Genomic DNA, 27621 nt, shown 5'->3' with positions numbered 1-27621 from the left:
TCATGTGGTTGTGCGGTGCTATCATAACATTCAAGAAGGCAGAATAACTTCTGTGACATGATGAGTTACTGGAATAGGACTTCAGTAGCTATGATTTAAGAAGGACATTGACAGTGTCAGGAGGAGGGTAACTTCCTGCAATGGTGAAGGGCCTTGAGACTGTCATATGAGATTCAGGTGAGGGAACTGTACTTGGTTATCCTAAAAAAGAGGAGTCGGGGATGAATGGTGATTAATAAATAGTTACCTTCATGTGTTTGAATAGCTGCCATGTAGAAGAGGCTCCAGACTTATTAAATTTAGCCTCAGAGGGTAGAACCAGGAGCAATAGGTAAAAGTTGAAAAGAAGCAGATTTTAACTTGTTGAGAAGAACTTCATAATTGCTGGAGCTCCAAAAATAGAATGGGCTGCCTAGAGAATAATGGGTTCTCCTTCTTGGAAGGTCCTAAAGCAGAAGATGGATGACCATTTGTTGTATGTTATACTGGGAATTTTGATGAATGGGTTGGATTAGATGACTCTTGAGTTCCCTTCAAAACTCTCATTTGCTTTAGAGATCTTTCACCCATATGGTGACTGAAATATGTAAATGAATGTGTTTATTGCTTTTTCTTAGTTACACATTGTGTCTTGTTATTTGGAGGCTATTCACACCCTGCTTTCCTGAACTAGATCCTCTGTCCCAGACTCTGCCCTCCATCAAATACAGTATATTCTATCATTTAGTGAGTAATGATGAAAGGTTTGATATCAAAGTCTTTATTTTATATTTTATTTGAGTTGTTTGCACAATTGAGCTTGCCTCATAATTCATATTTCTTAAGGATAGTTCCTCAAAGATAAGGAAGGTACATCCTAGCTCCCATTCTCCCTTTTCATGGGTAACCTCCTCTTCTTCATAGAGCCCCTCCCTTCTTTAAAGATGCAACAGTTCTGTCACTGTTTTCTGCATGAAGCCTTTCCTGATTCCCCCAAACTACCTTGGATTTAACTACTTTGTATATGTTTGAGTTATTCATTTTATATTCCTGCTGTCAGTATTTCTATACATACAGAGAATGTAAGCTTATTGTGAGCAGGAATTGTTTTTAACTTTGTCCTTGTATTCTCAGCATCTAGCATAATGTCTGCTATATAGTAGTGTTATTTGTCAATTGATTGATACCAGGCAACTTATGACCTGAGGGACCCAATATAACAGGTGAATACTTGTTCACAAAGTTGTACCCAAGCTTTAAGGTGACATTCGGTAGAGTAACGTACGAAATCAGAGTAGGGAGAATGTCTTATGATCACTTGTGCCATCTTTGGTTGGTGTTATGAAGGCGGTATTTAGCCGAACTAGTTAGAGTCAGTCAGCAAGCTGAACTAGTTAGAGTCAGTCAGCAAGCATTTTTTAAGTGCCTCTTATATGCTAGTCACTGCTAAACTCTGGTAATACAAAGAAAGGTAAAACGAGTCCTGCTCCCAATGAGCTCACTCACAGTCTGGTGGGTGAGATGATAGGAAAACAACTATGTACAAGCAAGATGTAGAAAGGATTAAATTGGAGTAATCAACAGAGGGGAAGGCAGGAGCATTAAAGATGATGAAGAAAGACTTTTTGTAGAAAGTGGGACTTTAGCTGGGAGTTGAAAGAGTCCAGGAGGTAGAGGTGAGAAGGAGACCAGTGTTACTGGATTGAAGGATATGTAGGGTTGTATCGCTGGATGAGGCCAGGTCAGAAAGGGCTTTGAATGCCAAACCAGGAGAGGATGGGGGTCTCTGCAGTTTATTGAATAGAGGAGTCAGACCTGCTCTTTACTTTGGAAAGGTGAATTAGATGACTGAGTGGAGGGTGGACCAAAGTGGGGAGACACTTGAGGCACGTAAATGAACCACTAGGCTATTGGAATAGTCTGGAGTGTGAGATGATGAGGGCCTGTACCAGGATGTCAGATGAAAGAAGGGTGATATTTAAGAGATGTTTTTTCTGTTTTCAAGCGTGCTTCTTGTAAACAACATATTGTTGGATTCTGGTTTCTAATCCAATCTGTTATTCCTTTAATGTTGTAGCTACTAAATATTAGGTGATCCTGACTGTGGCTGTATAATATTTATTTGGTTTCTTTCTGGCTGCTTGAAATATTTTGAAATTTGGCTATAGTATAGAAGTTTTCATTTTGGAATCTCTTCCAGGAGATGATCAGTATATTCTTTCAATTTTATTTTTACCCTCTCATTCTAGGATATCTGGTCTGGTTTTCCTTTATAATTTCTTGAAATATTGTTGTCTAAGTTTTTTTCTTTGATCATGGCTTTCAGGTAGTTCAGTAATTCTTAAATTATCTCTGCTTTATCTATTTTCCAATTCTGTTTACTTTTTAAAATTTATTTTGCAAGTCTATTTTCCTTCATATTTTTTCCAAGGAGATGTTTCACATTTTCTTCTGTTTTTCACTTTTTTACTTTGTTTTATTTTATTGTTTCTTAATGTCTGATGAAGTTATTAGCTTCTCTTTGACCAGTTCTAATTTTGACAGTTATTTTCTTCAGTGAGCTTTTGTACTTCTTTTCCCACTTGACCAGATCTACTTTTTAAGAAGTTTTTTTCTTCCCCAATTGATAAATGGTCAAAAGATATGAACAGGCAATTTTCAGAGGAAGAAATTAAAGATATCTATAGTCATATGAAAAAATGCTCTGTCACTTTTGATTAGAGAGATGCAAATCAAAACAACTGTGAGGTACCACATCACACCTATTAGTTTGGCAAACATGACAGAACAGGAAAATGATAAATGTTGGAGAGGATGTGGGAGAGTTGGAACACTAATTCATTTTTGGTGGAGCTGTGAGCTTCTCCAGCCATCCTGGGGAGCTGTTTGGAACTATGCCCAAAGGGCTATAAAAATGTGCATACTCTTTGACCCAGCAATATCGCTTCTAGGACTGTATCCTCAAGAGATCATAAAAATGGGAAAGGGTCCATGTGCAAAAATACTTATAGCAGCTCTCTTTGTAGTTGCCAAAAACTGGAAATCAAGGGGATGCCCATCAGTTGGGGAATGGCTGAATAAGTTGTGGTATATGAATGTAAAGGAATACTGTTGCTCCATAAGAGATGATCAAGAAGACTTCAGGGAGGCCTGGAAGGACTTATATGATCTGATGCTGAGTAAAAGGAGCAGAACCAGGAGAACTTTGTGCGCAGCAGCAACCACAGTGTGTGAGAGTTTTTTCTGGTAGATTTGGATGTTCATAGCAATGCAAGGACATAAAAAAAAATTTCCAATGGTCTTCTAAGGCAAAATGCCGTCCACATTCAGAGAAAGAACTATGGAATTCAGTCGCAGAATGTAACAGATCATTTTTTGTGTGTGTGTGCGTATTGTATTTTGGTTTGTTATATGATTTCTCCCATTCATTTTAGTTCTACACAATATGACTATAGTGAAAATGTATTCAATAGGAATGTATGTGTAGATCCTATATAGAATTGTATATTGTCTTGGAGAGGGTGGGGAGTGGTGGAGGGCAGGTAGGGGGAAAAAATCTAAGTTTTATGGTAGTGATTGTAAAATATTAAAAATAAATAAAATGAATATATTAAAAAAAAGAAGTTTTTTTCAATCAATGAAGTTCTGTACCTCTTTTACCATTTGGCTAATTTTTATTTCTCTAGGTGTTCTTTTCTTTAGTGCCACTTTTACCAAGCTGTTCATTCTCTTTCCGTAATTTTCTTGCATCACTCTCATTTCTTTTCCCAGTTTTTCCTCTCCCACTCTAATTTAATTTTTAAAATTAAAAAAATTGGAATTTATTTGGTATGTTATTTTTCCCCAGTTACACATTAAAAACAATTTTCTGCATTCATTTTTAAAACTTTGATTTCCAAATTCTTTCCCTCCCTCTTCAATCTCTCACCCTCAGTGAAAAGGCAAACAATTCGATATAGGTTATACATGTGTAATCATGCAAAACATTTCCATATTAGTCATGTTGTGAAGGAAAACATAGATTAAAAAAAAAACCCTCAAGAAAAATCACGTAATAAACCGTATGCTTCAGTCTGTATTCAGGCATCATCAGTTCTTCCTCATGCAATGGTTAGCACTTTTCCTCTTAAGTCCTTCAGAGTTGTCTGACATCATTGTAATGTTGAGAATAGCTAAGTCATTCATAGCTGATTATGTTTACAGTACTTTGTGCACAGTGCATTTTACTTTGCATCAGCCCATGTAAGTCTTTCCAAGATTTTCTGAGAGCATCCTGCTTATTTCTTTTTTTAAAATTAACTTATCTTTTATTAATTTGTTTTCAGTTTTCAGCAGTCACTTCCCTAAGTCTTAGATTTTCTCCCCCTCTCTTTCCCTTCCCTCCCTGAGACGGCATGCAATCTTATATGGTTTCATTCTTATTAAGCACATTTTCATATTAGTCATGTTGTACACAGGATTTAAAATGAATGGAGGAAACCATGAGAAAAAAATAAACAAAGACAAACCATAACACAAGAGAAAATATTCTCTTCATTCTGTGTTCCATTTCCATAGTTCTTTCTCTGGAAGTGGATGGCATTTTGCCTCAAGAGTCCTTTGGGAATGTTTTAGGTCCTTGCATTGCTCTGAAGGGCTAAGTCTACCAGAAAAATTCTTGGCACACTGTGACTGTTAATGTGTACAGTGGTCTCCTGGTTCTGCTTATTTCACTCAGCATCACTTCATATAAATCCTTCCAGGCCTCTCTGAAGTCTTCCTGTCCATCATTTCTTATAGAATAGTATTATTCCATCATAATCACGTTCTACAACTTGTTCAGCCATTCCACTGTTGATGGGCATCCCCTCAGTTTCTAATTCTTTGCCACCAGAAAAGAACTGGTGGCAAAGACATATAAATATTTTTGTATACATAGGTTCTTTTTCTTTTTGTTTTCTTCTCTCCTTTGAGATACAGACCTGGTAGTGGTATTGCTAGGTCAAAGGATATGCATGTTTTATAGCCCTTTGGGCATAGTTCCACATTGCTCTACAGGATGGTCGGATCAAGTCATAACTCTGCCAGTAGTGCATTAAAGTCTCATTTTTCCCACATCCTCTCCACCATTTGTCATTTTCCTTCACTGTTCTATTAGCCAAACTAATAGAATTGTTTTACTTTGCCTTTCTCCAGTCAATAGTGAGAGCATTTTTCACTATGGCTGTGGATAACTTTGATAACTTCATCTGAAAGTTATTCATGTCTTTTGATCATTTATCAATTAAGGAATAACTTTTATTTTTTATAAATTTGACTTAGTTCTCTATATGTTTGAGAAATGAGGCCTTTATCAGAGAAGCTTGCTTCAAAATTTTTTTCAGTTACTATTGCTAACTGTATTTCCCTCCATCTTTTTCTTCTTCATGGTTTGTGTCTTGAGCATCCTCATCACCATAAGAGCCTTTTATTATGCAACTGTTTGTGTGTGTGTGTGTGTGTCTGTGTGTGTCTGTGTATGTGTGTGTCTGCTTATTCTGCTTTCCTACTTTGTGATTTCAGATTTTTTATTAGAGCCAGGCAGTGTTTATTTCTCGAGAGAAGGTCTGGATTGGCTGTGTTGTTCTTTTATTGTAGGAATTAAGTGTTTGTATAATTCCAGGCCCTTAGGGAAAGCTTAGGTTGGAGACCTGCAAGGTTTCTATGTTCCCAAACTGGTCTGATTGAAGGTATATCACTGCCCCATCTGGTTTGAATTCTGCATGTTCCTGACCTGCATTTGGGTGTGAACAATAAGACTTCTGCCTGGATTAAGCCGCTGTTAATCAGCTGGAAAGTTCTATTCATTCAGAATAACAACTCTAAACTTCTCTTTGGTCTGGCATTCCTGTCCTGGCTTTTTCTCTGAAGGATTGGGTTTGGGGTAGAAGCTAGAACTGAGACCTTACGCTACTTCTGTTGCTGCTTCTTTCTGAACTTTTTCCTTTCTAGGGCCTTCTAAATCTTTGATCAAGGTCCCTTCCTTTGTCTGTCCTGGATCTGTAACTCAGAACTGGACAGTGAGTGATGAAGCTGCCAGTTGGCACCTGTTTCTGAGACCTAGGAGTTTTTGATTTTGGGTTCATCTTGCTCTGTATAGTATATATACTTGTGGATAGGCCCTGGGTATTGCCAGACCTTTTCCTCAGTGTCCCCAGAACTTTCTATCTTACTGTGCCTCATCCTGGGCTGGATAAATGATTAAATGTGCATTTTCTTGTTTGATTTCTCAGTTAATATTCAGTCTGATACATTTTCTCAACTTCTTTGGAGGGGTTTTAATAGAGAACTTGCTGTATTTCTTCCTGCTACTCTGTGACTTTTGGTTCCCTCCAAATAATTTCTTTACATATCAAATAGCCTCTAATGTATTCATTGGGACAGCTGAGAAAAATCAGTTTTGTTATTTATCCTTGAGTGTTTCCAATTTCTTTAAAAATTTTTTGCATTTGGGATCTTGACTTTGTTTAATACAATTGCTTGTCTATGTTTTTAAAAAATTTATTAATACATTTTTACACCAAAACTTTTTATCATTCCGTCTTTCCTTCTCTTATAATACCTAGCCCTCTCCATTTTCTTCACAGAGACTTCAGGTCTTTTGAAGGCTCAGTTCTATTACAGAATATAACCCCATGTCCTTACTGGTCCCACTCTCCTCCCTTCTTTATCTCGATTTCTTGGTGAACAAGTTCTATACTTGTTTCCCTTTTTCTTTCACTGATCATGTCTTGCTATGCCCAGCTTTAGACTACTCCCACCCTCCACAGCTGTTGCTGTAGAAAGTCAGAAAATCATATTTGTTGGGTCCGCTAACCAATTTACTTCCTGTAATCTCAACTAAACTCTTATTGCAACAAAGTGTTCCTCTTATATCCCCTTAATCAATTCACTCTCCCACTGCTCACAGCTGCTATTACAAACTTTTTATCTCTTCAAGACTTTGATGACACTCCCCTTTACCACGCTTTAGGCTGAGGACTTTGCTCATAATTCACTGAAGAAAATTGAAGCCATTTAATGAGAACTGTGTTGTGTAGGTCTGAGACCACTGACTCAAATGAAAATCAGGGACTTCTCAAGGTAGAAGCAAAGCAGCAAGATTTTATTACGATCTCCTGAGAAAGGGCATCTCCTCTCTGACAGGTGGTCAGGAGAGTGAGGCAATTATAGAAGGCAAAAATAGAGATTATATAGCCCTAAAGCAAATCCCACCCCCCTGCTGGCCTTTTACTCTCATTGGCTAGGAGACAGGCTCACAATCTAAACGGGACAGTCTACCCTGTGAATAGGGGACAAGGAAGCAGTGGGATAACCAATAGGCATTATGTTGATGTGGATTTTGATGTGGCAGCCCAAGGGGGGGTTGTGTTATGCTGATATGGCAACCCAAGGTCTATGATTATTTTTCTTACCTTTTGAAAATCTCATAGCATAGGGAATTACAAAATTTATGAATAAACAGGGAATTATAAAATTTATTAATTTCTCATATTTATTTGCATTATAAAGTGCCTTTTAAAAAATGCCTTCATTCAGTGAGATAAAAATCATGATGATCCCAAAATTTATGTTACTTTATATTTACTTTAATTCAACAAATGTTCATTAATTACTCATTATGTTTAGAGCACTGTGTTAAGTACTGAGATAGGGACAAAATTTAGTTAAGTTATAGTTCCTACCCCATTGGACTTTAAAATCTAGTAGGGAATACAATACATATACAAGAAACAATAATATGAAATAGGACATGTTAAATGCTTGATAGAGGTACAGAATGTTGTATAATGTCTGGGGACAGGAAAAGTATTGTTATCATTCACAAGGAGGATCAGGGAGGGTATATTGAAGAGGTAGCAATATTTGAGGTAAGAATTCAAGAGGTGATGGGACCACAGCAGGCAGTTTCTTCAGCTTTTTCATTATCGATGAAGTAAAGTAGTTTAAGAACAAAAAGTCCTCAGTAGAAATGTGGTATTATTAGACTCTTTTGATGAGGCGTGAATGTGCTTCATCTCTATAGAATACAAGTAGCAAAAATATATTCTTAGTGGTTAGATATAAAGTTCTTTACAGAACTTAAGCTTATAGTTTCAAAAAATCCAGAAGTTTTACTTTTTCTGTCAGTCTTTGGAAGCATAGTAGTTAGAACATTGTTAAGAGCCTGAAAGGGGGGAAGGGAATAAGCATTTATATAGTGCCCACTCTGTGCCAAGCACTGTGCTAGCCACTTTTTATAAATATCTCATTTGTTAAGCTGAGTTTAATACTTTGTAATTATGTGACCCTGACAAATTATTTTACCTCTCTCAACCACAATAAATAAATGCTATAAGGTTTGTTAATACAAAAGTTAGTCACATTTGTTCATAAAATCTTCCTAAGTTTATGTAGCAAAAAAAAAAAAAAAGAAGATCCTTTGGAAAAACAATTTAGAACTATACCAGAAAACTTCATACATTTTGACGCCTAAGTTCCACTGCAGAGCATAGATCCCAAGGAGTTGAAAGACTAGACATAAAATAGGGGAATAGCTAAACACAGTATGGTATATGGATATACTAAAATATTGCCATACCATAAGAAATGACAAAAGTTAATTCAAGGAAACTTGGGAATACTTTGTGAATAGATGTATAATAAATTATTGACAAATATAGCAATAGTAATGATGATGATAAGTTGTTAGCAAAGGTATAGAAAGATTCAAACTAAAGCCTTTCACAACATAGTTGGATCCTTTCTTTGCAGCCTAATTATATATTATTCCCCTTTTAAGGTCCAACCCAAGTAGCTTTCTTCCTGTCCTTTTCAAGCGTCACTTCCTTTTCCCACTTCTGTGTCTTCCCACGGGCTAGCCTTCATCCCTGGAACTCCGATTTGTTGTTTTTATGCCTTAATAATATTGCGTCATGTTCATATGTCACAATTGGTTCAGTTTTTCTCCAGTCCATTATTATTTCCAGTTTTGTTGGGGTTTTTTTGCCACCACAAAAAGAGGTGCTGTGACATTTTGTCATAAAGAACAGGGCTTCTTAAACTTTTTGCACTTGCAGCCCTTACGTTACTTCTTAAACTATGTAGAGAGGTGCTTTAGAGGACTATTTTTTTCATTCTTTATTTTTCTTTTCCAGTCACCTCCTTTCATGTATATCTAGTAGTGGAATTTATGAACCCAAAAGTATGAAAAGTCTCCTGACTTTTTCTCAGTGCTCATATTTTGCCCTAACTCACGATTGTTCACATGTGTGCCATTTGCTTGGAAAAAAAGTTATTCTTTTTTCTGCATTTGTGAAATCTTAGCATCTGACATATTTTTAGATCAAATCACTGAGGTTAGAGAGAAAGAAAAAAACAAACATCCAATTTAAGGCAAGTCAACTTAAATTGACTTTGAAATGTCTTGTGAACTAGAGTACAAAATTGATGTTTCTACCTTCTGTTTTGCTAGCTTATTTTGAAAAAGCTGCTGGAAGATTAGAAAACAAAGTAAAGTTTACTGTAGTCTTGAGGAAATTTGGTCAACTTTGGTAACAGGATATTGTTATTGAGGAGTTTTAGTTGAAGTTTGTATAATCAGAAGTTATACGATAGTGACACTTTGCTTTAAAAATGCTGTCATATATGTATAAAAGACTCTATAGTTTACAAAGCACTAAATATCATGTGAGACAGGCAAAGCTAGTATTTATTTTCTCATTTTTTTGCAGATCTGTGATTTAATCAATGTAGAAAGCTCCTCCTGAGGAGCTTCCTTTAATCCAGGCCTGCACAATTTGTAGCCCTCAGTTTGTGGTCTTGAGGCATCCTTTACATACGAAGGATGTTTTCCTCTACATTTTGAGTGGGCTGCCTGAAATTCTTTGGCATGCTGCAAGTGGCCTGAGAGCCTTAAAGAGTCAGCTGGCTGCAAATTGTGCAGGCCTGTGCTAATCCATGCATATTAGTGACTTCTCTGAAATATAATTTTAGAAAGTTCCCTGGGCACTGAGAGATTAAATGACTTGTCTGGTGCCTCACAGCCAGGATGTATCAGAGGCAGGACTTGAACTCAGATATTTGCGAGGGTTTTTGTAACCCATGCACTGCTATGCTATGTCTCTTATTGCACTTTTAAACAGTGAGTGAACAAGTCACCACTCTTCTGTGACAAACTCATAGTTTAGTACTCTTTTCACAACACTGTACTATCTCTTTTTACAGATATGGACACCTGCTGATTAAAAGATTTTCTTATAACCTGTGGAGCAGTTAGTGCTTTATGAAGATGGGATTTGGAAGTGACCTGAAGAATTCGCATGATGCACTGTTAAAATTGCAAGATTGGGAATTGCGACTCTTGGAGACTGTCAAGAAGTTTATGGCACTGAGAATTAAAAGTGACAAAGAGTATGCATCTACTTTACAAAATCTCTGCAATCAGATTGATAAGGAAAGTACTGCTCACATGAATTATGTTAGTAATGTGTCCCAGGTAAGAAAACAGTTTTATCATTTGAGAGTACAGAAAAGTCAGACTGTCTTAAGGGTAATAATTGTACTTAGAGCAAAAACATCCCCCTTTAACAAATGGGTCTTGTTGTTTCATCTTTTATAATGTATCTGTTCTCTGGTTTGTTGAGCCCCTCTGCTATTAGATTCTGGCTTTTTGAAAGACATGATATATTGATTATGATTTTAGTCTTGTACTGCCTAGATCAACTATAATTTTAATCTACAATAACAATATAGTGATGAATTATACAAAATTGCTAAATAAGTTAAGAAAGAAAATAGTTTTATAACTTGAGGTCATATTGTCAGATAAGAAGCAGGAGCCAACCCATACATGTGCTTGAACTATTAAAATATGCTTTACAATTAAATAAAATTAGAGACGAAATCTATATCTGATGTCAGATTTCCTGAGTTTTACATTTTTGTCCATTTATTGTGATGTCAAGTTTAGTGATAGTTTTAAAATGACTTAAGTTTTTGAAAAATCAATTTTTATACATTTGAACACTTGAAAATCAATAGTTCATTGTCTTGGGATACATATAGAACTTGTATAAATCTACCTGTGGAAACCACCATTTTACATATTCATATATGTGAGGGAGATTTTTATTATTTTCTACATAGAAACAGATCATTATACCCAAGTCATTTTCCTTAGGATTTAGGAAGTACTGAATTATGCATACAATGGGTCAGACCCAATTGTTTCTGCCTAACTATTAAAGTTATGAAAGTATTTCAGGTAAAAGGTCTGTAAGTATCAGGTGAAGGGATTTGGGTGTTTTTGGCTGAGATACTGTGCCATTTCCATTCCTCTAAAGGGTTTGAACCTGCCTTAGAGATCTGAAAAAATTCTTCAGAAAGACTTTGCTTTCCTCCCAATAACAGACATCCAGTGTTGTGACTATGTAGAGAAAAACTGGTACAACCTTTAGACATATTTCATATGTAGCTAATGAAGAAAGCAGGGGGTCGTTTCACTTAATATATTTATTCATGCATTTAATATTTTAAAGGTGGTTTTATTGAAGTCTTTTGTTTTTACATTAGTCCTTTCCTGATATATATCACTTGTTGCTGAACTTTTCCTTGTAACAAAAGTTAAAGCCAAACCAAACTTACAAACTGACTGTGCTTGTTAGTGTATGTGACCTCCTCCTCTAGCCATCCTCTGCCTCTTCCAGGAGGAGGAGAGTGTTTCATCATCTGGTTTGTGGGACCACATTTGTCACCATAATTAGTCTGACTGAGCCTACCTTTAGTATCGTGTGTGTTGCATTATTGGAGACCCTGTGCAGAGTACTGCCCCAGCTCTGCTTATCTTACTCTGCATCAGTTCACACAAGTGTTCCTACATTTCCTTAAAATCCTCATTTGCTATTTCTTATGACAACAAAGTGTCCTATAATATTCATGTACATTTTGTTCAGTCATTCTGCACTTGAGAGGCTCTTTGTGTACATTTTTTAGCTATAACAAAATCATTCATGCATTTTATAAAAATAACTGATTTATATATATTTTGTTACATAAGCTAATTTTCCTTATTCTTCTAAACTACCAACTATACCATTTAAAACAAATACTAAAAGAAATTTAAAAACCAGAAATCTCCCAGATAAGCCCTTTCATCTTGACTTTTGTAAGTAGGATTTAGTCATTATTAACGGGCAATCACAACTTCATGAAACTTACACGAAAACTAGGTTTATTAGGAGAGAAATGAATATGCAGGTGGAACCCTAAGGGTTCACGGCTCATACAGAAGTTTACATTTTTATACCAACAAGACAAAGGAAAGAGGTGTTGCATGGGAGAGGGAAAGGTGCAGTAAAGGTGGGAAAAGGACAAAATCCTTCCAATGGGGAGGAGCAAGGCAATGGCAAAAACTGCACACTTTACTGTTGTGAACTGCTAGACCCGCTTATTGTTCATATGGGTCCTAGCTGCACAGGCAATTTCTTGGCCTAATGCAAACTGACTGGTGCCTGTCTTGACTCCCAGGGACACATAGGGAAGCCAGTTTGGGATGCAAGCAACACATTATGTTGGGCTTCATCCTTGACACACTCAGGGCCTCCTCCATACTCTGGATCTAGTGTTTCTGGAAAACATGGCAACTCAAAAAGACACAATCAGGGCACCCCTTAACCAAAGAATGAAGCAAAGGTCCACATAAGAAGCACTAGACAGAATGCAAGAACTCTGCTAGCACTGAGACGGGAACCCCTTAACAGTCCTTAACAAGCTACTAAGAACCTTCAACAACATCTAATCAAGCCTCTTGGTTTTACTGATGAAGATACAAGTTCAGAGAGATGCATTTGGGTGAGACATAGTGCACAGAGTGCTGGGCCTGGAGTCAGGAAGACCTGAGTTCAAAAGTGGCCTCACATCCTACTAGCTGCATAACCCTGGGCAAGTCATTTAACCTCTTTTGGCCTCGGTTTCCATCATCTGTAAAATAGGAATAATAATAGCCCTTACATCCTGTGGTTTTTGTGAGGTAATAATTGTTAAGCTTGTGGGGTCCAAAACTATTCATTCTGCAAGAAAAACCACTGAGATATCTCTGAGTAAAAGGACTGGACCCCTGGCAGTGGGACTTAAGATCTTCCTTACTCTCTGAGATGGCCCCTTCTCTAGGGCCTTACTTTTATAGTACTTGCTACCTAGACACACAGAAGAGTGAAAATAAAATACTGAGTCTTGTTGCCTGACAGACCTTGATTTTGTTCCTCCAGGAGGTCCAGAAGTAATGCATCATCAGCATGGGTGGTCACAGGATGGGCAAGGCAAGGGTCATCTCTGCTAACTAAGTGGTTATGAGGTGGTCCTCTCCTCATGGTGGGCAGGAGAGCATGGTCCAGATGTAAAAAAATAAGTTGGGACTTTCCATATTATATTGAAGGATCCCACCCATGCTGTTCTTGGTCACGCACCCATCACCATGTGGTTAGGCAAGTGAACTTTATAATAGGTTTGTGAACAGTGAATTTACAGCTTGTAGCTTCAAGTTGGGGGCTTATTACAAGAAATAATCTCTTATTTAATTATCTCTAGGTATAATATATGTGAAATATGTATTTATAAATGTAATTCTTATGCTGATATTGGTTAACTCGACTAGGAGAAATATGGAATGCTAGCTAGTGGGGATAGATGGATAAATAGCGGGTTGTTTGGTTCCCTCCTCACCCCCTCCCCAGGATAAGAGAGATATGGGCATGTTTGTATACAGTAGAGAAGCAGCCAGGAGAAAAAAGAATAAAGATACTTGGGAGAATGGGATTGACGGAGGAGGCCATGTGCTGGAGAAGCCAGGATAGAAACAGGGCTTTACTTTACAAGGAGAAGGAGGAGATAGTGGCAGAAGGGGTCTGGGGGATGTTAGATGGGGAACAGAAGAAAGAGGGAGCTCTCTTGGAAAATGGCTTTAGGTTTTTCCATGAATATTCAGCTAAGTGAGAGGAGGAGGAGCCAAGGGAAATTTAAAGAGGGATGAGAAAGGATGGTGAGTCCATTAGGGAGGTGAAAAAAGGTGAGGACCCATTCATTTCTGTTTGACTCAGTCAGAAAGTTTTGTGATGTTCTCTGGCTTCTTTCAATAGCATGCTGAAGTGTGAAGGCATGTTAGGAGTGAAGCCAGTAGATGATAGGAATGATCACAGCTTAAGTCTTAGTAGAGCAGCATTGATAGGATGAGGGGGTGAGGGACTTGAGAAAGAGGCCAACGTAGACTTGAACTGGCTCACACAGGGGTTAAGATGAGGAAGCGCAGAGAATGGCTAATGCAAGGTGATAGACAAGTAAAATGAAGAAAATCTTTTGACCTAGAGATTCCATTGCTAGGCATATCCCTCAAGAGCTTGTTGACAAAAAGAAAGACTGTATGCACGAAAATATTTATAACAGCTCTTTTGTAGTACCAGAGACCTGGAAGCAAGTAGATGTTATGTCTATTGATTGGGGAATCGTTAAATGAATTGTGTTACGTGAAGGCAATGGAATATTATTCTGCTGTAAGAAACACGGAGGATGATAAATACAGAGAAGCATGGGAAAATGAAAGACTCATAAGGACTGATGAAAATCGAAGAAAATAGAGCCAGTAATACAGTTTAATAGGACAACAATATAAATGGAAAGAACAGCAGTAAAACAATGGAAACTCATATTGTGAAAATATAAAGAACAAGCTGACCTCCCAAAAAAATTAGAAGACACATCCCCTTGTTCCTTTGCAGATGTCAGAGTTCATAGGTGTGGAACGCTGTACATAATGTCAGGTATCTTTCAATATAAAAATAAAAGATATGAATCATTTATTAAAGCAAAAAGTAGAAGAAGCAGCTCAAGGAAGTAAGAAAGTTTATAGCAGTGAACTCGCTGGAAACTGAAGGGTTAAATGACTGAATAAGTTGTAGAATAGGAATGTGTGAGAATATTGCTGTGTTGTAAGAAATCACAAAAGGGATCGTTTCAGAGCAGACTTGAAACGACTTATATGAACTGATGCTGAGTGAAATGAGGAGAAATAAGATAACAGTTTATACACTAACAACATTAAAAAACCAAATCAAAAACCTTTGTTCAGGGCAGTGAACTGGGAATCCAGAGAACCTGGAACATGCTTCCCTTTTCTTGACAGACCTGCGCTTTGATGGACTCCAAGTGCATTATGAAACATACATTTCTGGACTTGTTCAGTGTGGGAATTAGTTTTTCTTGATGGTATATATTTATTACAAATATTTTATTCTTCCTTTACCTTTTTAGATGTATCAGTGTATGTGTGGAAGAGGGATTAAGGGAAGCAGAAAAGACAGATGAGAGAATCATTTGATAGATAGAGTGGAATGCACGGAAGGAAACTCAGACCAAAGAACAGCCTTGAAAAATCTGTTTTAATTCATTACATTTGCAAAAGGATAAACAAAATATATGTAATAGAGATTCAGAATTTCATGTGCAGTCGTATTTTTTTGTTTTACTTTGCATATGGAAATTCCCAATTTATTCAGTTTTTGTTAGATTCAAAATAAAAAAAATATTAAAAAACCCAGGCCATCCTTGCAGGGAAGTTACTTCCTCCTTAATGATGTACTTTTTGATAACTTTGCTTATCACTCCATTGATTCTAATTAAATGTAGTAAAGACCAGGAATTCAGTGGCTTAGTAATGAATTATATTTGGCTGGGTATCTGACCAGATCTCTGTCTAAGACATAAATTTCAAAGTCAAATATCAAGTTCCTCTTGGTTTGATCTAAGTAGAGCAAGATAACTCAAGTGTAAGTAGGAACCAAGTAGTCTTACTTCCATTTTCTGATTTTTAAAATCATAGCATTGCATTTTAAAAGGTTTATGCATCATAAAGCTATTTTCCAATAGATTCATTATATTTATGTTGGGCACATATTAGATGTTTCATAGGATCAAAGATCATATTTTTAGAGTAAAAAGTATCTTAGAGATAATCTGGTCCCACCAAATAAAGGTAGTGAGTAGAGGAGATTGAATTTGAACCTACTTACCATGAATACTAATTGAATTTAATTAAATTAGAGATACTCTGAAGCAGTGTAATATATTGTCAAGAGTGCCAGTGAAAGTGGAGACAAGAGACTTGAGTTCACAGGAGACTCTGTTATCATAGACAAGGTGTTCGATATCTCAGAGCTTCATTTTACTCAAATCTGAAATGAGGATAATAATATTTGCATTATACTCCCTTTTTTCTCCCCCAATAGGATTTTCGTGCTTGGGCAAACCTTTAATTTTTCTATAAACAGGAATGATTATTATTAGGTGTCAAGACCAGATTTCTGAAAAGAAAATTCTCATGATTTTTGTTTTATTATTTAGTTACATAGATTGGCATTTTAATTTTTTTTGTACCTCTGTACTGTATGGGCAGCTGTATCGTAGGGGAGAGAGATCTGACCTTGGAGCCAGGAAGACCCAGATTCACATTCCGTCTCCGACACATACTGACTCGATTACATTGAATAAGCTACCTAACTTCTCATTACTTTGGCAAACTAAGAATATAAGTGACAGACGAGGTGCCAGCCTGTATTGGCATAAGATGTTTTCTCATCTGGGACTTCTCTTCTGCTATAGAAAGAGACTCAGGTCCAGTTCCAATACATATCTCTTTAACCAGGGGTAGAAGGACTCTTTAGATTTTTCAGTCTGACTCTGCTTCTGTTATTTAAGCTATGGTAGAAATTTGTGTTAGGTTACAGTGAGCCAGCAACACCTGTGAATTTGGAACTGTAGATATATATATTTTTTCCTATTTGTTTCTGAGTTACTCCCTTCTTGGTATAGCACCTTTTTGAATTCTTAGTGTGTCAGTGATCTATCTTTGAAGCTAAGGGTGTTTGATATAGGCCATTAATAACTAACAGAACAATCCTAGAAAGCTACAATTTTTTATTGAAAATCTTGTCTGTATTAAAAATATTTGATTGTTCATTTAAATTAGATGGAACCTCTGATATATTTCTTTTTCCTTATTATTTTTGTCTAGACTTGGCTACTCATGATTCAACAAACAGAACAGCTTAGCAAAATAATGAAGACACATGCAGAAGACCTTAATTCTGGACCATTACATAGGCTCACTATGATGATCAAAGACAAACAGCAGGTGAAGAAGAGTTATATAGGTGTTCATCAGCAAATCGAGGCAGATATGTTCAAGGTATGCCTGTTAGCCTTGGCTTTTATTCCTTTGTCTTTTGTCCTTATTGGACGTTTTTATCACTTTTTGGTAACTTATTTAATTGGTTGTTTTTCTTAGATGAATTAAGCTTTTTGGTTGTGTTAGATGAAGATTTGTTTTATACAATTAAAAAGAATGATTTATTTGAATTTGTTTGCATTAATTATAAAAGGGATTATCTCTACAACTGGCAAATAAAAGGCCATTCAGATTGTGGAAAGGAATTTTTGCTTTACTTTTATTGAATTTATCAACAAACATCTCAGTTCACTGAGGCTTGAAGTTATTTTAAGTTAGTTATCCACCAAGATAATTTATAATTACATATTAAAGAAGAGTAATTAAAATTATGCATCTGATTTCTGGGGTTTAAGAAGTAGTTGAGAGCCAAGTCAGGAAGACTAGGGCTCTGGTCCTGCTTCTGACATATTGGTTCCATGACTTTGAATAAATTGCTTAAACTCTCAGTATCCCCAGGAAACTTTTTTAATATTACAAATTGCAGAATATTTCTTGATCAGCATTGGTAGAGGAAATTTCACAGGTCTGTATTAAAAAAATAAAAGAATTATTACTTGCTTAAGTTATCTGTCCAAATACCTTTTCTGCATTTGCTTTCCTTATAGGTCACAAAAACAGAATTGGAGAAATTAAAAACAAGCTATAGACAGTTAATAAAGGAAATGAATTATGCCAAAGAGAAATATAAAGAAGCTTTGGCTAAAGGTAAGTAGCAGTTAGTGAATTAAAATGTGATTTTAATTATTTTCATTCTTGCCATTTGAATGTTAACTTTTTAAGTAGTATAATATATTTACTTTTAACAGTTCACTTGAGTGCAGAACACAAAATATAAAAAAAGGTTAATAGATAAAATACAGAGTCATTTTTATGACTTTTATGTATTTTACTGTCATAAAACACTGCACATTTCTTGGTATGTTGAATTATATAAATATGCTTCTATAATGTGAAAAAATTTCCTTTATGCCATTCTCTCAGTAGATTTTTATGAATAATAAATGGAGCATTATGTATTTGTTTGGAGAACTATATTTTTTTCTTTTTACCTGAAGTTTTCAAAACACAGCCATAAAGTCTTTTTATGAAGCTTTCCTAAGATTAGGTTATTTAAGATCTTTCTCTGGTTTTCAGATACTTGGGGTATTTTATATTTTTGAAGACATTCCTCTAATTCTTTTGTGTCCTTAGTTTTGTTAGCCTTTACCTGTGTATAATTTGTTCTGATTTTTAAAATTTTCTTCTAGTTTCATTCTATTTTACCTTTAATATGAATATATTTTTACTGTGCAACTTGAGATCCTTTAGAAATTTGTTTAGTTCCACGTGCTCCCTTTAGTCTATTTTTCTCTTAGACTTATCCAAAACAGAAGGAAATTAATATCTGCTGTCATTATCTTATTATCTATGTCTCCTTGAATTTCAGATCATGTTTTTATTATTAATTTGGATACTAAGATATTTGGAATGTATACATTCATTGCTGATATTGGTTTGTTTCCTATGGTTCCTTTCAACATAATTTTTTTTCATTATTTATCCCTTTTTGAGGGGGTGGAGTACAGCTAGATGGGGCAGTGTTTAGAGTGGTTAAAGTCAGAAAGACTCCACTTCAGGAGTTCAAATCTGACCTCATACACTTACTAGCTATGTCACTCTAGGCAAGTCACTTATCCCTGTTTGTCTTAGTCTCCTCCTCTGTAAAATGAGCTGGTGAAGGAAATGGCAAACTCTTCCAATATTTTTGTGAAGAAAATCCCAAATGGGGTCACAAAGAATCAGACACAACTGAAAAAATGACTGAACAACTTATCCTTTTATATTTTTGAATGTTTGTTTTTTGTTTTGTCATTTAGCATGGCAGTTCCTGTTTTTTTGGTTCAGTTGATGCATAATAAATTTTTTTCCATCCCCCTCAGTTTTATTTTGTGTATATATCATTGTCTTTTTAAAATTAAATTTCTTGTAAGCACCAGATTGTAGGGTTTTGTGTTTTGTTATATACTCTATCACTTTTTCATTTTATTGGGTTGTTTAATCCATTCATATTTAAAGTTATGAGAACTAGGTCTGTATGTTCTTTGGTCTCTAAAATTGTTTTGTAAAAAATTATGTTCTTTCCCCTATTCTGTTGTAAACACAGTGTTACATTCTTTCTGTTACTTAGCTTTAATCTTATTTTAAGATGGCCCTTTTCCACCAGCTTTCTTCACTTCACCCTGATTCCCCTTTTCATTTGTTACCACCTTTCTTTTTAGGGTTTTGTTTATTAGTTCCTTTTTCTCTCTCACTTTTATCTGGCTATGTAATTCTTCCTTCACCTCTCAGTTAGTCAAGTGGGATCCTCCTTCTCCCCTCTTCAGATAGCTCTGTTCATTAACTTTTTTAATTTTTTTCAAAATTTTTAAAATTTTATTTTTGTTCCTCTTTCTAAAAGAATTTCCCTTATTCACTTCATCATCTATTCTCTCGTCCTGTCTATTTAGACCCTTGTTATATGATTCATGGCCCCCGTAATTTTCTGATATCTTTTCACTAAATTTTTCAAGTCATTGAAGCTTCCATGGTATCCTAGGTTCTCTCCTGTCTCATTTCTGCCATTTCTTGGTAGGACTTGCCCTCTGGATTTCCTTTTTCCATTGCGCCTTACTTCCAGAACCATGACATTATTGCCCAAGTCGGAGAAGACACTGCCCCATACTAGGTCCCTTACCATCTCTCTGATTAGGAAGGCCATCGGTCCCCTCCTTTTGTTGCTGTTTTCTTTATATTTGCCTCTAAATTTCCTCCTTGTGTTTCCCTCCTCCAGGTGCCAGTTGCCCCCAGGGGTTTTACCTACTTCCCTTCCACTGTGGATTTTTCAAGCCCTAAATGCTTCAGACTTCTTTCAGTTTAAGGTCTTTATCTCCTTTACTGACTGTCTCTGTCCCTTGCACATCCAAAATTAGGCCTTCTTCCTTTCTTCCCCTTTTCTGTGTTTCCTCCTTCTTTGTAGGCTTTTCTGTCAGAGACCATAGACTTCATGTTCTCCTTATGACTAGCCCTTGATTTGGTCCCAACAAGTTACCCAGAGTCTGAATTTCCCTGCAGGTAGGGTGTCTCCAGGCTCTGTCCGTAATGCCAGATGTCGTCTTAACCCTTATGTCCTTGTGCGCTGATCGCTGTGTTGTCATCGAGTGCTGTATTCACTTCCACATTTTTGTTGTTTGGGCTTTTTGAGAAGCCAATAGTCTTTTTAGTGCTTGTTTTTTTACTCGTAGTGTTTCAAATTCATCTTGATTATTAAACTTACACTTTTCATCCTGTATGGTTCAGCTCCTGTTTGCAGAAGAGGTCACTTCCAGCTACATTCTGTGCGTTATTGCTTTTTGAAATGCATTATTCTGTGACTTCCTGTGCTTTCCTAATGGGTGCAGAATAGGTTTACAGCACTTAACTATCCTTCCTTTGTATTTGAAGCTCTTTCTCCTGATGGCTTGCAGAGCTTATTGTTTCTGAATTGAATTATTAATTTTAACTGCTGTGTGTGTCTTTGAGTTTGGAATCTTGAGGTTTTAAAATTTCTTTTTCTAGAGGTGATCTGAATTACCTTAGTTGGTATTTTCATTTTCTGTTTTTGGAAGTTCTGGGCATTTCTATTTTTATCTTCATTATAGTGTTAGAGTTTTTTGCCCTATCTTGTACTTCTGGGAAACCTAAGATCCTTAAGTTGTTTTTACACATCCTGTCTTTGACATCAGTATGTTTGGTTTGCATGATGAGTATATTTTCTTTTAATGTTTTTGTTTTTTGTTTTCCTTTTAAATTGTTCTTTACTTCTGTATATTTGCATTTTCAATCTATTTTTCTGTTTTTTTTTTTTTTTTTGATGAGACTTGCCATTGTAGATACTAGTTTTTCTATTCTGACCATTATTTTCGCTGTGTAGGTCATAAGTTCTCCTCTCACAATTCTCATTTCTCTTTTGAGAATCAGGAATAGCATGTTGTGGCATTCCACAGATCGTTTTCTGTATTTATTCATACATGTCTGAACTCAGAAAGCCCGTATTTCCTTCTGTTGTGACTGTTTTTTCTGTTGATTTATCTGTTTTTATTCAAGGTCTTTGAGTTTTTCCCTCTGTTCCTAAAATCTTCAGTCATTTCTGTCTTCCTTCCCACAACCCCCCCCCCTCCACCCCCCCCCCCCACCATTATCACTCTCTTTCTGTCTCCCTCCCCTTTGATTGGAATTTCCTTGGGGACTGGATCTAAACATCTCAGCTTCCTACTATGCAGTTCACCAGGCTAAGTGTCTGCCACAAGTAACTTTCGGGTAATCAAAACTGACCCCAACTGGATGCTTCATTCTCCTCCCCCCCTGCCTCCCCCCATACTAGCTGAGTGATCCAGGACAAGTCAATCTCAGGTCCCTAGGCAATGCTGACCTGCATTGATGGAGGAAATTTCCTCATCTAGGAATTCTTTTCACAAATGAAATTAAAAATTCAGACCCCATCCCTGTCCCATTTTAACTATATTTTGGTTTCATTTCTGGCCCTAGAATATTAGTCCCAGAAGAATTTAAGGCAGGTCTTACAGAGATGGCATTTACAGAGGTATATGATGAGCATGAGCAGGCAGCACTGAACATCAAGAACTGCAAAGAAGGATCATGCTGTCATAGTTAATTGACTTTCATGACATTATCCTTTCTTCCTTTGATATGTTCTTTTTATTGCCAGTTCTTATGTTGGTTATTTAGTCTCCATTTAAATTTGAATCTTCAAAGGCCCTTTATTGGTTTTCATTTTTATTGTTTTGTTATCAATAAAGGATATATTTAATATTTTTGCTTTTTTTTTTTTTTTTTTGTATTTATTAGGCTTCTAGGCCCATAGCATGTGGTCAGTTGTTGTGAAGGTGCTATATTAGGCTGAGAAGTATTTATGTTCCTTTCTGTTTCTATTCTGTAGTTGACAAAGATATATCATATCTGGCTTTTCTAACATTATATTCAGGTCTTTAACTTCTTTCTTATTCATTATCTTGTTATATTTTTCTAGTTGCGTAAACTGACCATTCATATTCCCAACTATTGTAGTTTTGCTCTCTATTTCTCTTTATAGAACTAACTTGGTTCTTAGATTCTTTATCATTGGGTTCATGTATTTTAAGTATTGGTATTATTACATATCTGTGGAGCTTTAAGTGCAGTTTCCTTGGTTATCTCCTTTAAATATTCTGATTTTACTATTTCCTTGTCTGAGAACATGATTGCTTTCTCTGATCTTTTGAATATGCATGATGCATAATTTTATTTTAGCCTCCTTTACATTTGAACTTTGTCTATATCTTTTATATGTTACATAAACAGGATATTGTTTATCCTTTGTGCTACCATCCTCTGTTTTTTGGGTGAGTTTATCCCATTGAGCTTTATGAATTTTGATTTTGTTTTTCTCTTCCTGATAGCCTCTTGCGTTTTTTTCTGTTTTTTTCTTGATTTCCCCCCCCCTCCCCTTTTTTGGTATATGAGGCAATCAGGGTTAAGTGACTTGCCTAGGGTCACACAGCTAATAAATGTCAAATGTTTGAGGCTGGATTTGAACTCAGTTCCTCCTTATTCAAGGGCTGGTGCTCTGTTCATTTCGACATCTAGCTGCCCCTGACCTTCTCTCTACAAAGAAGGAAATGGAGAAAGAGATGGAATCTGATTAGGACTAGTTACTGCTAACTAAAGTACACTATTTCTACTCCTCTGCCCCTCCTCTCTGTACGCAACCCACACTGTTATCTCTTGTTCTCATGCTTGCTTTTTCTCTTTTTAATTTTCCTTTATTACCAGTCCACTGGTGTGGAAGTTTGTTTTGGTTTTTCCTATTCCTTTTGGAATTTACCCTTTATCACATTCACATCTTTTCTTCCCCAGTTTTATTCCTTTTGTGTTTAATGTACTCATGTACCACCATTCCCTCCTGGGTCATCTCCAGTCATCCTGATGAATATATGATCACTGGATTCAGAAGGCTCTGGAGGAGAAGTGAGGCTGGTGACCTGCACAGCCCTCATTCAAAAAAAACAAGGTCAAGTGCAAGTCATGTCATTATTTCTCTGATGGCATGGTCTTCTTAAGCAATGAAGGATGAACACACACACTCATGTACCAGTCTCTTTGCTTGTGTGTATGTTCAGTCCTTTTTTATCTGATTTAAGCAAGTTGTTCATGAAATGCTTTCAGACCCATCCCTTCCTTTACATTTATATGCTTGTGCAACCCATTCATGCAAAATTATGTTACTCCCCTTATTTCCCTGTTTCTTACCTTGTGTATTTCTTGTTCCTTCTTTCTTTATTTACTTTTCTTAAAAAAATAAAAATTAGAACAAAACACCTAAGAGACCTTGTATTTATCTTACTTAATTTGCTCTGTGACTCTTGAAGACTACAGTAGGCCAGGAAATTGGTGACACTGGGAAAGCATGAGTTAACCTCACACATTTCCATAAGACTAGCCAGGGCTGATGGGAGCAATCAGTGTTTTAGTATAGACATAGTGCAGTGTGGGTTAACTTTGTCCCTTCATCTTGGGATTCATCTTGGGATCCCCCTGGGTCTCTTTAGCAAGAAGAATATAAGAGCAGCTTTTAGTGCTTTGGTGTAGAATTGTTAAGATCCCAAGGAATTTCCTTTCGTCTCCTTGGCAGTGACTTTTATCTGTTTTTATCTTCTTGAATTGCTTTTAATTTTAATTTTACCTTAGGATCTGCTTTTATCTGAGGTCACTGGAATATAATTTTAAAATAAAAATACTGTTTGTTTGATCCCTTGAGCTCTGAGTGATACATTGTTATCAGATGGAGAATTGTAATTGTTAAAAAGACGTTTGGATTCTGAAGATATAACTTTCCCTTCTTCTCCTATGGGGTGTAACTACTTTATTATTTACCCACTTTCAGTATCTCAGACTTTCCTACTTTTCTAGGTTTCCCTTGACTTCTGTGGTTCCTTCCTTCCTTCCTTCCTTCCTTCCTTCCTTCCTTCCTTCCTTCCTTCCTTCCTTCCTTCCCTCTTTCCTTCCTTTCTTTCTTCCTTCTTTCCTTCCTTCTATACATCCTTCCTTCTTCTGCTTTATTTTCAGTTCTGAATTTTCCCTCATTATTCTTCATCTACTATGTTTTGAGAAGACAAAAAAAGCAAAACTCATTTAACATATGCATAGTTAATGAAAACAAATTTCCTCAATGAGAGAGACAGAGAGAGACAGAGACAGAGACAGAGACACACACACAGAAACAGAGACAGAGAGAGAATGAGACTCTATTTCAATCTATACTGAGTCCCTTAGCTCTCTGTTTGCAGCTAGATAACATGTTTCTTCACAAATCCTTTAGAATTGTGGTTGGTCATTGTGTTAATGAGAGTTACTAAGTCTTTCAAAGTTGATTTGTCTTTTCAGTACTGTTGGTACTGTATAAGTTATTTTCCTGGTTCTGCTTACTTCACTTTACATCAGTTCCTACAAGTTTTTCCAGATTTCTTTAAAACTATCTCCTTCCTGATTTCTTATAGAACAATAGTATTCCATCAAATTAATATATTTAATATCATATTAATCAAATTAATCAAATCAACCAAATTAATATATTCCATCAAAATAATATAATATACTGTAACTTGTTCAGCTTTTTCTCGATTGGTTGGTACCTCCTCAAGTTCCAATTCTTTGCCACTACAAGGAGAAAACTTTCTATAAATATTTTTGTACATATTTTCCTTTTTTCCATCTCCCTTTCCTCCTTGTTTGATCTCTTTGGGTTATAGAGCAAGTAGCAGCATCACTTGATCAAAGAGTTTACACAATTTTGGGGGGTTTACATGTAAATTGCTTTTTAGAATGATTGGACCAGTTCAGAACTAGCACCAGTAGTGGAGTAGCCTATGAGTGCATCGCCAGGAGGAAAGGACTCCAGTTATAGCCAATGGCGGAGAGAGGTCCTGGACAAGAAGAAGCCCCAAGCAGACCTCAGTACCAGATAAGCACTTGAGTTCCTGGAAAGAGAGGCTTGTCTGGACCACTTTACTCAGGATCAAACAGCTCTTGCCCACACCATTTAGTTGTGGAACTTGACCCAATCTGAGGCATGTTCAGTTCATCTGTTCCCCCTTTCTCCCTCATCCCACCTTTTGGCCCCCCTTCAGTAAACCAAGGAAAATTCCAAATTCTATTATGAAACATCTTGATTTGAGAAGGTAAACCCCAAAGAGAATAGTGACTCCACTACAAGTCTAAGTGCAGCCTTGAAGAAAAAAAAATGTCTTGGTCACAAGCATTGTAAGAGTTCTTGTAAATATAAGAAGAGATACAGAATGGAAAAGCTAAGAGAGGAAACAATGACGATGAAAATTGACATTGTAAACACGTTAGAAAATTCAAAAACTTAATGCCCTGAAAATTAGAATGGGGCTGACAGAAAACAACAACTCAGTAAGACAACAAGAAATATTAAAATGAAAGGAAAATCTTGGGAAAAGAAGAAAATCACACACACACACACACACACACACACACACACACACACACACGTAAATGTGTGTTATAAAAACTGACCTGAAAAGTAGATCAGGAAGAGACAGTGCAAGAATAATTTAACTATCTGAAAAACATGATCAGAAAAAAAGCCTGGATACCATATTTCAGAAAATTACAAGTGACAAATGCCCACTAACTAGTCTTAGAACTGAAGGTAATAGGATGGGATAAGAGCGGGAGGGACACATTCAAGAGGAAATAAAAGGCAAGACAAATCTTTATTCTATAACTAAGGTGCATAAGATCAAGAATTTATGTTTATTGGGGAAACTGGAACCTCACTTTCATTTGAATTAGATACAGGAAGATTCAGTTCAATAAGATTGAATCCATGAAGGGAAGGTAGAGAAGGGTCTCAGAGGATGGACAGACTAAATAAGAGAATGGACATCAGCACAAGGATCTCAGGATTTAGGAGTTGAATCTCAAGGATTCAAAGGGAAGAAGGAAGAATAAACACCTGGGAGCAGTGTCTGGGCAAGGAGAAGAAAGAGCTACTAAAGAGGTTCCTTGCTGCTTGACTTAGAAGGTAAGTATTGTCAGGCAGTTTCCTCCTATTTGTAAAGAAGGGGTGGGAGCAAACAGAAGGGGTGGAAGAGAGCAGAGTGAAGAAATACATGCGATTAACCACAGAACTGTTGAGGGGAATGGGACAAGTGTCCATAAAACAGAAGACTGTAGCAGAATGCAGTGGAAAACAGACTTTGACAGGAAGTGTTTACAGAAACACTTAAATACAAAGGTTCACAGAGTTTAAAGGAAGGACTGGAACCAAACCTGCCATGCTTCAGCTGAACTCAGAAAAACAGGTGTAGCCATGACTTCAGACAAAGCTGCAATTAGTGATAAAGATAGATAAAAAAGATAAATTACATTAAATTATATTAAGGAAATTTACTTAAAGGCACAGTTGATGTAACAAGTCAGAATATCTGCACTTAACATACATGGACTTAATAATACAGCCTGTAAAATCTTAAAGGAAAAGCTGAACTTCATCTATTCCTAGACAAACTTAACTGAAAAATAAATGAAAGAAATTAAGGACTTGAATAGAACTTTTGAAAAATTAGAGGTGATAGATCTTTGGTGACTGTTAAATAGGAATAAATATATACATACAACCAGGAAGTATTTAGCACTATTGCCAAGATTAACCATTTATTAGGAAAAAAAGATCATAACAGAGTTCAGAAAAGCAGAAATGATAGGCACTAATTACTAATTATAACCCTAAAATTATATTTAAAAGCCCATAAGGAAAGAATTAAAATTAATTGAAGACTAAATAAGAGTTAACCTCTAAATAACCTCTAAAAAACTAGTGGCAAGTCAAAGAACAGATTATAGAAACAACAGAAAATTTCTTCAAGGAAAATGATAATAAGATAACATACCAAAATGCATTCACTACAAATAATTCAATTCTGAGGGGAACATTTTTATTTCTAAATCCTTTCACTGTCAAAAGAAAAAAAGAACAAATCAGTGAACTGAGCATGCAATTAAAAATTTCAACAACAAATAAAAATGATCAAATAGCAAAGCAGAAATTATGAAAATTAAAAGTCAATAAAATTAAAGCCAAAAAGATAATTGAATTTATAAATAAACTATGAGCCATTTCTAAAAGCAAAGCTAATGATACTGATAAATAATCAACTTGTTTTTGAAAAGGGAGGAAAACCATATTGTTCGTATCAAAATGAAAAAAGAACTTAGATAACTTGGAAGAAATAAATATTTACAAAAATACAGAAGACTTACTAGCAAATATAGAAACTGACTGTTTAAAT

General features: G+C 36.1%; 1 protein-coding gene across 13 annotated transcripts in view; it reads left to right on the top strand.

Annotated features, from left to right (window-relative positions):
• Positions 1-27621, top strand: part of FER (FER tyrosine kinase) — a 288512-nt gene that overhangs the window by 25573 nt on the left and 235318 nt on the right. For 11 of the 13 annotated variants that reach the window (XR_011964436.1, XM_072597264.1, XM_072597267.1 and 8 more), the window contains 3 exons: positions 10204-10474; positions 17039-17212; positions 17860-17959. Coding sequence is in view for 12 of the 13 variants with exons in the window: in XM_072597264.1 (XP_072453365.1) it covers positions 10262-10474; positions 17039-17212; positions 17860-17959 (487 nt within the window). In the remaining variant the exon portion in view is untranslated. Of the gene's footprint in view, positions 1-10203; positions 10475-17038; positions 17213-17859; positions 17960-23164; positions 23631-27621 lie in introns of those variants that run through there. The other 2 variants (XM_072597275.1, XM_072597274.1) reach the window with 1 other exon arrangement.

This window comes from Notamacropus eugenii, chromosome 3 (genome assembly GCF_028372415.1).
Source record: "Notamacropus eugenii isolate mMacEug1 chromosome 3, mMacEug1.pri_v2, whole genome shotgun sequence".
Taxonomy (NCBI): Eukaryota; Metazoa; Chordata; class Mammalia; order Diprotodontia; family Macropodidae; genus Notamacropus; species Notamacropus eugenii.
This window is presented reverse-complemented; position numbering and strand designations above follow the sequence as displayed.